Genomic DNA, 12,490 nt, shown 5'->3' with positions numbered 1-12,490 from the left:
TAACCCTTATTTATGGGTTTGTAACTACTGTTAACTCAAGATCAAGAGAAATTTACATGTAACAAAGTTTAAACATAAATTTTCGGTTAAATAAATTAACTACATACATATAAGGCACATAAATGCACATCAAGTCTTATATCTTTGCGTTAATTTTTTAATTATAATCTATGCCTTTAAGGTATAATTAAAAAATAAAAAGTAAAATTATATAATTAAAATAAAATCAATTATATTTATTTATTATTATACAGTAAAATTTATTATTATTAAGATCTATAATATTTAAAGTTATATATAATATTAATAGTTACACTTTAATATGATTTAAAAGATATTTATTTCATAAATTTCAATGCATGATAAGATTTGAAAAAATATATTTTCAATGCATAATATGATGATATCGGCCACCAAAATCTTTACTTAAAGATCTTAAAAACAATAAAAATATTCTTTCTTTTATCCTGCAAAGTTATCTGCCTTCAGTTCGTAGCCAGCTTAGGTTTTTGGGTCCAGTTTCTACCATACTGCTATTAAGAACAGTTTTGTCTGAAAAAAAATAATAAAAGAAATGAAAAGTACAGCTTCGGACATAATCTCCTGCCATATGACCATAGCGATCTTGACAACACACGTGTCTCACATGCACAAAAGGTATATACAGAAAATACACAACTTGCATTGCATGCAAGAGGCAAGTCAACGCCAAATGCAATTTTATTTTAAAATAAATATATACTTTAATAATAATTATTTTTAAAAATAATTATATATATAATAAATTTATTTTTACTAATAATTTAAAATATTTTAACTTGATTTTATAATTGTGAATAATAAATATAAAATGATAAATTTTTAATAAAAGTAAATAATTTAAAATAATAATTTTTTATAGTGTTAAAATATTTTTTAATTAATATCAAATATTAATATATTATTAATAACTATAAATTTAAGATATAAGACTTTTTTTATGTTTTGTTAACAAAAAGGGGCTAAACTTTTAAAAATACAAAGATTAGGACTTCACTTTGGAGGTGTATGATCGCGAGTGTCGGAACAAATTAATAAAAATTGAATTGCATAAAAATTATGTAGTAAGTGGTGCAATCTGAGTCATCTCCCAACAATGATAACGTTATACGATTATAAAATTTTTAGAGGGAGTTTGATTTATAGAATAACTAATTAGAATCAAACGTTAAAAATAATTAAAAACTCTAATCCAAGAATTTAGAAGAACTACGACCACTCTATCACCGGATTCCAAGAAGATGCATCAACCTACAAATTAGTTATTAACATTAAATTCGAATGAAACCTCAATTCAAATTAAGCATTTACACAAGAACCCTCATGCATTCGATTAACACACAATTCGCTCAAAGTTCAGAAACTTCTAGAACCTAATCGATTTGTGTTAATTTAATTCACCAATGCCATTAATCTTAGATCTCAAACCTGAAAATCTAATTCACACTCCTTCAAGAATTAATTACATACATCAATCAAATAATATGTAATCAAACAACTGCACAATTATCAATCCAAATGAAGAACTTCAATTCAAAATCATAATTAGCAAAAGGAGAAAGAAGGAAGAGATGAAACCGAATTTGTTGTTGAATAAATTGCAAAACCGATCCTCAAGAGTGTCTCAGTCCTTTTTCAATCCTTGGACTAGATGGAAATCTAATCCTCCATGGATGGAGGGAAACAAGTCGTAAAAGGGGAGAAAAAAAAATGAGAAAGAGAAGAGAGAAGAAGAAGAGAGGAGATGAGCCAAAAACAACTTAAAATTCAAAATTCAAAATTCAAAAATTCTGTTCGTCACTTTGTTCCTTTTTTTTTAGCTATGAAAACGGCCTCTTTTTGGTTCGTGGCCTGAAGGACAATTGTATCCTTGGATGTTAGCTTCAAAACGCCACTGGAATGGTCTTAATCGGACATCTGTGGACTGAGATATGGCCCAAATACTGCACCTTGCTCAGGATCCGCGACTGCAGCGTTTCGACTTTTTCCAGGCCCAGTTTCAGCTTCTTATCATCGAAATTGGTTTCTGAACTCTCATAGGAATTGTGCACCTTTATCTTAGCTTTCCTACAAATCAAGAATCACAATTAAAGGAGTTCTAACACTCAAGATATGGTCCAAAAACCAAAACAGTATCAGAATTTGCCAAATACTGAAAAAATTAAATAAAGTCCAAATAAAATTCAAACATCATAAAATGATCCAATTCAACCAATTAGGCACAAAAGAGGATTAATGAGCTAGGAATTAGAGAAAATAATGTTATAAAAATCTAATTGATCAGTGTACATATCTGGAGAGTCCAAATTTAATAAGGGTCAAATACATAAAGAAGTTCTATTAAAACAAGAGAAATGAATGCACATCTCAAGACCTATTTTAGCAAGCATATTAGCACAACAATTAGCCTCCCTTCACATATGACTAAATCTAATAAATTTTATGCTCTTAAGCAATTGCCTAATGCTATGAATTAAATAATACAAAGTATGAAAATAGTTTTGGATAGTAAGAACTAAGGATATGACCTATTTAGAATAACTCTCAATTCAAATAGTAGAAATATCTTTTTGAATGACCAGCTAAAGGCTAAAATATATGCCCCACAATTTAGCTGCAATAGGAGAGCAAACTTCCAAGCTTGAGAAGAAACCAGTAGCAAACTACCCTTCATCATTGTGGATGAGGCCACAATGGCCAGCAAAGAAGAAAAGGAGACATCATCATCAATATAAAGTTTCAGTTGTTGAAAAGGAGAAGGAACCCACCTAATTTGGAATTGGTCATCTGCAAAAGTGAGAGTAGCCTTAGATTTTGATGTGTGTATAAATTGTATTTTCATTCATGTTTAGTTTAGGCCATTTGCATACATTATTGCATTGTTTGGTTGATTTTATCATGCATTATCTTTGTTTCAGATTACACAGTTGGTTTGCTTGTTTTTTCTTGTAAGTAAGTGTTTTAGGTGCTTAAATTATGGTTTGGAGGGAGCAAGTATCAAGTTGGAAAAAAGACAGAGCGAAGAATTAAAATCAGAAGATTCCAAAACTAAATTGTGGATCGCTCAGAAACATCCACAAGCAGGCTGTGGATTTTTCCATGCCTGTGGAAAGGTGCCAGAAATTGAAAAGTCAAGCCAGAGGATTCCACAGGCAGGTTGTGGATTTTTCCATGCCTGCGGTTCGATAAGTTACAACTGTTAACATATAAATAAGAGGAGAATAACAAAAGAACGAGGGGACGAGGAGATTACTTGGATGAGATCAATTGCTTCATCATCTGATTTTCGGTTTTTATTTTTACATTATGCATAACTAAATTCCTTTGTGTTAGAGGATTGATGTAGTATTCAGGATTATATGTTCTGAACCCTTTCCATTGCTGTTAAGTAATTTTAATTATTTCAGTGTTTTATCTCTGTTTATAATGATTATTCTTTGAGCAATTTTACAATTGGAAGATTGGGGATTGTTTGCGATTAGAGATAGAACAGATTAGAATTTGTCACAATTGGGAAATTGGGCATACTTAATTAGTTTTCATATGAGTTGATAATTGTTCCTCACGATTCTATTGAATTTCGTAATTATCCTAAGGAATTAGGGATTAGGATTCAATGAACAGATTTACTTGCCTAAGGAATTACAGGTAAACAGCTCTCAATCAACTCAAGAGGATAATTATAATTCTTGCATCAGTTAAAAAGGGTAGGAATCTATAAGAAAGAATATGAAATCAATTCTCTAACATTTTTATATTGATTAAATTTTTGTTAATTTTATAATTACGCTGAATTGATCAGTTTTTTTGATTTCTCAAACTTGACGTAAATTAGTAATCTAGTACTTAACAATTTCAATCCCTGAGGACGATAATTTTATTACTACAGTAACGATTGGTACACTTGCCATACGTACAACAAGTTTTTGGCGCCGTTGCCGGGGATTGAATTTTCAGTTGATATTAGTGAGCTAATCGACTTGAGATTTGAGTTGTAGATTTTAGAGAGTTCATATTGTTCTATTTTTAATTTCTTAATTTTTACTTCAATTTTTGTTATTTTCATTTTTTTTTTTTGTATTTTGTTCTTTAAGTTGTTTATGCGAGTTACTGTTGCTCCGGAAGATTTGCTTTTTGATCTAGAAATTGAACGTACTGCTAGAAGGAATAGAAGAAGTGCAAGAAGAAGAATGAGAGAAAGAGCAAGACAAGAAGCATTAGCTGACGAAGCAGAGCAAGAATCACCAATGGCAGAAGAAGCTAGTAATGTGAGAAGGACCCTGAGGGATTATTCTATGCCAGATCTTAATTCTTACAGAGGGAGTATTGTGAGGCCTCCTATTCAAGCCAATAACTTTGAAATTAAGCCTGCACTTTTACAAGTCATCCAACAAAATCAGTTTGGAGGTACAGCATCAGAGGATCCAAATTCTCACTTAGAGAATTTTCTTGCAATTTGCGACACCTTGAAGATCAATGGAGCTACTAATGATGCAGTTCGCTTGAGGCTTTTTCCTTTTTCATTACGGGATAAAGCTAAGAGTTGGCTTCAATCACAACCTCAAGGGAGTATTTCTACATGGGATGATTTGGCTACTAAATTTGTGAACAAATATTTTCCTCCATCCAAGTCAGCAAGAATGAGAAATGAGATTACTAATTTTGTGCAACAAGAGTCTGAGTCCTTATATGAGGCATGTGAAAGGTATAAAGACCTAATTCGGAAGTGTCCTCATCATTCTTTACCAGATTGGCTACAAGTGCAAATTTTCTATAATGGCCTTTCACCCTCTTTTAAGGCGATATTGGATGCAGCAAGTGGAGGGTCATTTAATTTGAAAACACCAGAGGAAGCCTTGGAGACTCTTGAATTGATGGCAAATAATACAGTGAACATGCAATTTGATCGCCAAAATAGAAGAGGTGGAGTACTGGAGGTTAATACTTTGGATGCTATTCTAGCACAGAACAAGCTTTTAACACAACAAATTACTAATTTGACTCAGTAGTTGGGTAGTATGCAGGCTAAAGCTGTTAATATATCTTCCTTGGTGTGTGACTTTGTGGAGGAACGCATCAAAATGGTGAATGTCAAACCACTCAACAAGAGGCACAAGTTAATGTAGTAGGGCAACAACAGAATCAATATTCCAATAACTATAATTCAGGTTGGAGAAACCCACCAAATAGACCTTGGGGTGGGTCAGGACAATCTAACCAACCAAGGCCTCCATATCAATATCAAGCACAATCTAGCAATCAAGGGAGCAAGATGTCTACTTTGGAGAGTGCTTTAGAGAAGTTATCCTTGCAAACCTCTACCTTTGTGGAGCAAACTTCCAACTTCATGAATGACACTAGGACAAATTTCAAGAACCAGGAAGCTTCAATCAGAAATTTGGAGAATCAGATTGGTCAAATGTCAAAACAACTTTCAGAGAGATCTCCTGGTAAATTTCCCAGTGACACCGTTCCTAACCCAAGGGAACAATGTAAAGCAATTCAATTGAGGAGTGGAAAGGTGTTAATTGATGAGAAAAACCGTGAGGTGGAAGGAGAGAAAAAGAAAGAAAGTGGTGATATAGAAGTGATGAAAGAAGAAAAAAATGATGAGATAAATTGTGAAAAAAAGAATGAGGGAGATAATAGTCAGGCAGGTGAGAATGATAAAACAAAAGTTTTTGTTCCTACTGTTCCATTCCCTCAAAGGTTGAAGAAAAAGGAGCAAGAGAAGCAATTTGCAAGGTTTCTTGACATCTTCAAAAAGCTCCACATCAATATTCCTTTTGCTGAAGCATTGGAACAAATGCCAAGCTATGCCAAATTCATGAAGGATTTGCTATCCAGAAAGAGGAAGCTTCAAGAAGATGAAATCATAATGCTCACAGAAGATTGCAGTGCAATAATTCAAAAAAAAGTACCTCCCAAGTTGAAGGATCCAGGAAGCTTCGTAATCCCATGTGAGATTGGAAATTTAATGGTTGGTAAGGCATTGTGTGACCTTGGAGCAAGCATCAATTTGATGCCCTTGTCTATTTTTAAGAGGTTGGGTATTGGAGAAGTGAAGCTTACTATGATAACTCTTCAACTGGCAGACCGTTCAGTGACTTATCCTTATGGAGTAGTGGAGGATGTCTTAGTAAAGGTGGATAAATTCATCTTCCCAGCTGACTTTGTGGTGCTTGATATGGAGGAAGATTCTAAAGTCCCAATTATATTGGGAAGACCATTTTTAGCCACAGGGAGAGCATTGATTGATGTACAGCAAGGTAAGTTGATGTTGAGAGTGGCGGATGAAAAAGTTACCTTTTCTATAAATGAAGCTTTGCAGCACTCGATGGACAAGGAGGATTGTTTCCGGGTAGAAATGGATGATTCTCTTATGTTAGAGGAGATGGGAAAATATATGAGGAAGAGTCCATTAGAGGGAGCCTTGCTAACAGAAATGGGAGCAAAGGAGCTGAGTGAGAAAGTGAATGACGAAGAGGTGGTGGACTGTGTTTACCAATTAGAAGCTCTTAAGCCAGTATTTACTTCCAAAAGAGGGGTTGAAGAACTAAACAGAGATGAGGGAAGAATGGAAGAGACATCAAAGATAGAATTAAAACCACTCCCTTCCCACCTGAAATATAGGTTCTTAGATGAGCAGAAGCTTAACCCTGTAATTGTAAACAATGAGTTGACAAGTGTTGAGGAATAGAAACTTATGAGGGTATTAAGAGAGCACAAATCTGCATTGGGTTGGGTTATTAATGATTTGAAAGGTATTAGTCCTACTGTTTGTATGCATAAAATTTTTATGGAGAAGGATTTTAAACCGGTGCGTCAACCGCAAAGGAGGCTCAACCCAACTATGAAGGAGGTAGTGAGAAAAGAGGTTATTAAGCTTTTGGATGCAGGTATAATTTACCCAATTTCTGATAGTGAGTGGGTTAGTCCTGTGCAAGTTGTACCCAAGAAAGGTGGTATGACGGTAGTGATGAATGAGAATAATGAACTCATCCCAACTAGAAAAGTTACATGTTGGCGTATGTGTATTGACTATCGAAGACTTAATCAAGCCACAAGGAAGGACCATTTTCCACTACCTTTTGTTGATCAAATGCTAGAGAGATTGGCTGGGCATGAGTATTACTGTTTTTTGGATGGCTATTCTGGTTACAACCAGATTGCAGTGGCTCCTGAAGATCAAGAGAAAACAGCCTTTACATGTCCTTATGGAGTCTTTGCATACCGGAGAATGCCATTTGGTCTCTGCAATGCACCTGCTACATTTCAGAGGTGTATGTTTTCTATTTTTTCTGATTTAATTGAAAATTGCATTGAGATCTTCATGGATGATTTTTCTGTATTTGGTTCTTCATTTGATTCTTGCCTTACTAACCTGACTTTAGTGTTAAAAAGATGCCAAGAAACTAATTTGGTGCTTAACTGGGAGAAGTGCCACTTCATGGTAAGAGAAGGTATTGTCCTAGGTCATCGAATTTCTGCTAAAGGTATTGAGGTAGATAGAGACAAGATAAAGGTAATTGAACAATTACCTCCTCCTGTGAATGTTAAAGGGGTTAGAAGTTTTCTAGGACACGCGGGTTTTTATAGGCGGTTTATCAAAGATTTTTCTAAAATAGCTAAGCCTATGACTAATCTGCTTGAAAAAGAAGCTCCTTTTAAGTTTGATGATGCATGTTTGCAAACATTTAACACCGTTAAGAAAAAACTTATTTCTACTCCTATTATTACGGCACCTGATTGGTCTTTACCATTTGAAATTATGTGTGATGCTAGCGATTATGCTGTAGGTGCTGTATTGGGATAAAGGAAAGAAAAAGTTTTTCATGTTATATATTATGCTAGTCGTGTGTTGAATGATGCCCAAAAGAACTATGCCACGACTGAAAAAGAGTTACTTGCTGTGGTGTTTTCCTTTGATAAATTCAGACCTTATCTTGTTGGCTCTAAGGTCATTGTTTATACTGATCATGCTGCTTTGAGATATTTGTTTGTTAAACAAGATGCCAAGCCACGATTGATTCGATGGATTCTCCTATTACAGGAGTTTGATTTGGAAATCCGAGACAGACAAGGGAAGCAAAATTTGGTGGCTGACCATCTTTCAAGATTGAAGATTGATAAGGCTATCAAGGATATCTCAGAAGAGTTTCCCGACGAGAAATTGTTGGCCATTACTTCTTTACCATGGTTTGCTGATTTTTCTAATTTCAAGGCAGCTGGTATAATTCCTCATGACTTTAATTTTCAGCAAAGGAAAAAAATTTTGCACGATGCTAAATTTTATTATTGGGATGATCCTTTGTTATTTAAAAGGTGTGCTGATGGTATAATTAGGAAATGTGTTCCTAAGAATGAGTTTGAGAGTATTCTTTGGCACTGTCAGGGATCAGATTATGGAGGGCACTTTAGTGGGGAAAGGACAGCCTCTAAGGTATTACAAAGTGGATTGTATTGGCCTACCCTCTTTAAGGATGCTCGTAGTTTTGTTGAGAGGTGTGATAGATGTCAAAGAGTGGGGAATATTTCAAAGAGGAATGAGATGCCCTTAAATAATATACTTGAAGTAGAAATTTTTGATGTTTGGGGTATGGATTTTATGGGGCCATTTCCTTCTTCTTTTTCAAACCAGTACATTTTAGTTGCTGTAGACTATGTGTCTAAGTGGGTAGAGGCTAATGCATTACCAACAAATGATGCTAAGGTTGTGGTTTCTTTTATCAAGAAACACATTTTTACTAGATTTGGTGTGCCTAGAGCAATCATTAGTGATGGAGGTTCACACTTTTGCAATAAGCAATTGGAGTTACTCTTAGGCAAATATGGTGTGAAGCACAAGATAGCTACCCCTTACCATCCACAAACAAGTGGTCAAGTAGAGATTTCCAATAAGGAGTTAAAGAGAATTTTAGAGAAAGTGGTAAGTTCTACTAGAAAGGATTGGTCTAGGAAACTAGATGATGTGTTGTGGGCTTACCGTACTGCTTTTAAAACTCCTATTGGAATGTCACCATATCAGTTGGTGTATAGGAAATCATGCCACTTACCTGTAGAATTAGAGCATAAAGCATTTTGGGCTACTAAATTTCTAAATTTTGACTTAAAGAATGCAGGTGAAAGAAGATTGTTACAATTGGATGAGCTGGATGAGTTTAGATTGCAAGCATATGAAAATGCTAGGATCTATAAAGAGAGAACCAAAAAATGGCATGATAGGAGAATTGTGGTTAAAGAGTTTGTACCTGGCCAACAAGTGTTGTTATACAATTCTAGGCTCAAATTATTTTCAGGTAAGTTAAGGTCTCGCTGGTCAGGTCCTTTTGTTGTTCAACAGGTATTTCCCTTTGGTACAATTGAAATTTCAGACCTTAAATCAGAAAGACACTTTAAAGTTAATGGTCAGAGATTGAAGTTGTACCTAGGGGGTGATTTTGAAAGAAAAAAGACCACTGTTAATTTAGCATCATTATTTGAAGGTGAAAAAAAAAATTAAATTGAAAAAATAATAAAATAAAAAAAACACAAAATAAAACAAAAAAACACACAAAATTTTGAAATGAATTTTTGACAGAATGTTCCACAAGTGAGGCATGGAATTTTTCACACTTGTGGTTTTCTAAGGTATTTCTAAAAAAAAAAAAAAACCTAGTATAATTCTTTTTTTCTTCTTCTCCATTTCACACTCCCAACTGCCGTCACACACAGCCCTTACATCACCCACCACGGACCATCACCAAAAAGTGCAGCCCAACGTCGCCATAGCTGTCCCAGCTACACTAAGTACCTTCATCTTCCCACAAACAATCCTATTCCATGGTATTTTTAGTCATTCATTATTTGGTGTTGTGGGTTTGTTGCATTCAACTTATTTAAGTGTGGGGCATTTCAGTTTTTGGGTTTTATTTTGTTATTCTTCCTGTTATTGAGTCGTACAAGGGCTGAGATTTTAACATCACCATTGGCTGCTTTAGAACTTTTTGCTTTATAAGTTGACAATGTCTCACAAAACAGTGGCAGTGAAGAGCAAAGGAAAACGTCCTCGTCATCCGCCCCCTGAAGAAAATCCCCATGGTATTGTATTTAAAAATGAGGAGCAAAGGATGCGGTATACTTCTTTGTCTAAGAGGATCATATTGCCTACAAGGTATTTTGATGAGAACACTTTAACCACTTTGGGCATGTTAGAGGAAGTGAATTGGTTGTTAGGTAGACTTGGTTGGGATAATTTTGTTAATCTGAAATACCTTGTTTATGAAAGGATTACCATTGAATTCCTTAGTTCAATTAATGCAGAGATTATACAGGGTAAAAATTGTACAGCTGGGCTAATCACATTCAGATTGCATAATAGAGATCTAGCCCTCACTTTAGCTGAATTTAATTCCATATTTGGGTTACCATGTGGGTGTGAGAGGAAGTATCCCCGTGAATTTATAGCTTCATCATTTTGGTGCAAATTATCTGGCTCTAGTGATTTTGTTTCCTCTGAATCTAAGGAGTCCCACATCCATAATCCATGTTTCCGGTATGTTCATCGTCTCATGGCCCATACTATATTTGCTCGTGGTGATAGTAATGCTGCTGTTCGAAAATCTGAGTTGTTACTTCTGTGGGGTATGGTTCATGCTGTTGATTTAGATTCAGGTTCTTGGCTGGCACGACAGTTTACTAAGGTAGGGAAAGCTTTGTCAGGTCAAATAGCTATTGGGGGGTTAATCACTCCAATTGCACGTCATTTCAACATTCCGCTAAATGATGACAAGCCAATTTTAGGCACTTCGAGAATTGATTTGGAAATGTTGGTCAATAATGAGATGCTTGTTAAACGGGATGATCATTATTGTTTAGTGATGTGTGACACTTTGGAGATGCCTCCACCTCCTCTCCCTAACTCTGAATTCACCACTGTGCGTGAAAAGACTTGTTGGACATTTGCTCATTCTGATTTTCAAGATGATCCTACTGAGTTTCCTGGACAGTCCTCTGAGTATTCATTCATTCCCACTGGTCCTTATGTTGGTGACTTCTCTCGGCTCCATGAGTCCATTGCCGCACTACAAGCCCAGCAAGAAAGGCATTACAATGAGTTTGTGGAATTTCGCGATACACAACTCCTTTACCAACAAACTATGGAACAAATGATGCAGGAAACTTTGGCTCTGCTTTGCTCTCATATGCCTTGATTTTGTGAGTTTTCTTTCCCCTCTTCTTTATTTTGTTTCCATTGGAGACAATGTAAATATTTAAGTCTGGGGAAGTTTTATGCATCTATTCTTTCTTTATCCATCATCTTGCATCATTGTGCATTTGCATAGTCATATACATTGCACTCATAAAATAAAAAATTAAATGAAAAATAAAGGGTTATTTAAATGCTTGCATATGTGTTGAAATGGGAATTCATTCTCTTAACCATAAGTTCTAAGTTTGTTCAATGATATTTTCTGAGCACTATTGATATTTGGTTTATGATTACTTGTTGGGAAAATTCACACAAAACACAATGATCTTGGTACTATGACACTTAAGGAAGACTTTTAATCTATTTAAATAAGGCATACGAAGTTTTAGGTTTCTATGGTGACACTCACTGCATTTGGTTACTGGAGAATTGTCTGCCTTATAAAAAAAAATGGTTCTAAAGCTAACTAAACACCTCTTTGAGGTCATAGGTCACTGGGGAAATACTGTAAGTACCCCTTTGAGACTGATTGGCTACTGGGGAAATGTCTAGTTTGAAAAAAAAAAATTAGTTTCCTAATGCAGGCACTCCTTTGAGACCACGTGTGGCAAGTGCATAGCAATTGAGTGGAAGAACCAAGCATAGTTGGCAGGTAAGTGTCTTCTATGCTGGGAACCTAAAAGAAAAAAAAACAAATAAATAAAAAGAAAAGATAACTATTGACTGACGTAGTGTCTAGTGCCTTGCTTCAATTCCAATTGCACTAAGAACCTAACAAGTTAGTCATAGTGTGCTAAAATTGTGAAAATGGTGCTCTTGGATATCATTGTTTTATTCTGAATCGAGTGGTTGAGATAATATATTTCCATTTAAGTTTATTCCTTATCTTGTCTTCATTGTGTTTTCTTTGCTTGAGGACAAGCAAAAGTTTAAGCTTGGGAGATTTTGATGTGTGTATAAATTGTATTTGCATTCATGTTTAGTTTAGGCCATTTGCATACATTATTGCATTGTTTGGTTGATTTTATCATGCATTATCTTTGTTTCAGATTACACAGTTGGTTTGCTTGTTTTTTCTTGCAAGTAAGTGTTTTAGGTGCTTAAATTATGGTTTGGAGGGAGCAAGTATCAAGTTGGAAAAAAGACAGAGCGAAGAATTAAAATCAGAAGATTCCACAACTAAATTGTGGATCGCTCCATGCTTGTGGAAATATTTCAGAGTGAAGATTTGAAGTCAGAAACATCCACAAGCAGGCTGTG

The 12,490-nt window shown here is 35.0% G+C and overlaps 1 protein-coding gene and 1 non-coding gene across 2 annotated transcripts; one reads left to right on the top strand and one right to left on the bottom strand.

Annotated features, from left to right (window-relative positions):
- Positions 1-4,676: 4,676 nt before the first annotated feature.
- LOC113864124 lies at positions 4,677-4,783 on the bottom strand. The gene has a single exon (XR_003504729.1). It is a non-coding gene; the product is annotated as a small nucleolar RNA R71 (small nucleolar RNA).
- A 1,062-nt stretch (positions 4,784-5,845) lies between these two features.
- On the top strand, positions 5,846-6,739 carry LOC113862259. The gene has a single exon (XM_027495353.1). It carries the CDS (start codon positions 5,846-5,848, stop codon positions 6,737-6,739), a length of 894 nt encoding a protein of 297 aa, XP_027351154.1.
- The last annotated feature ends 5,751 nt before the right edge of the window (positions 6,740-12,490 follow it).

This window comes from Abrus precatorius, unplaced genomic scaffold (assembly GCF_003935025.1).
Source record: "Abrus precatorius isolate BTA unplaced genomic scaffold, Abrus_2018 Scaffold3, whole genome shotgun sequence".
Taxonomy (NCBI): domain Eukaryota; kingdom Viridiplantae; phylum Streptophyta; class Magnoliopsida; order Fabales; family Fabaceae; genus Abrus; species Abrus precatorius.
The sequence above is the reverse complement of the archived record's forward strand: the minus strand, read 5'-3'. Positions and strand labels throughout refer to the sequence as shown.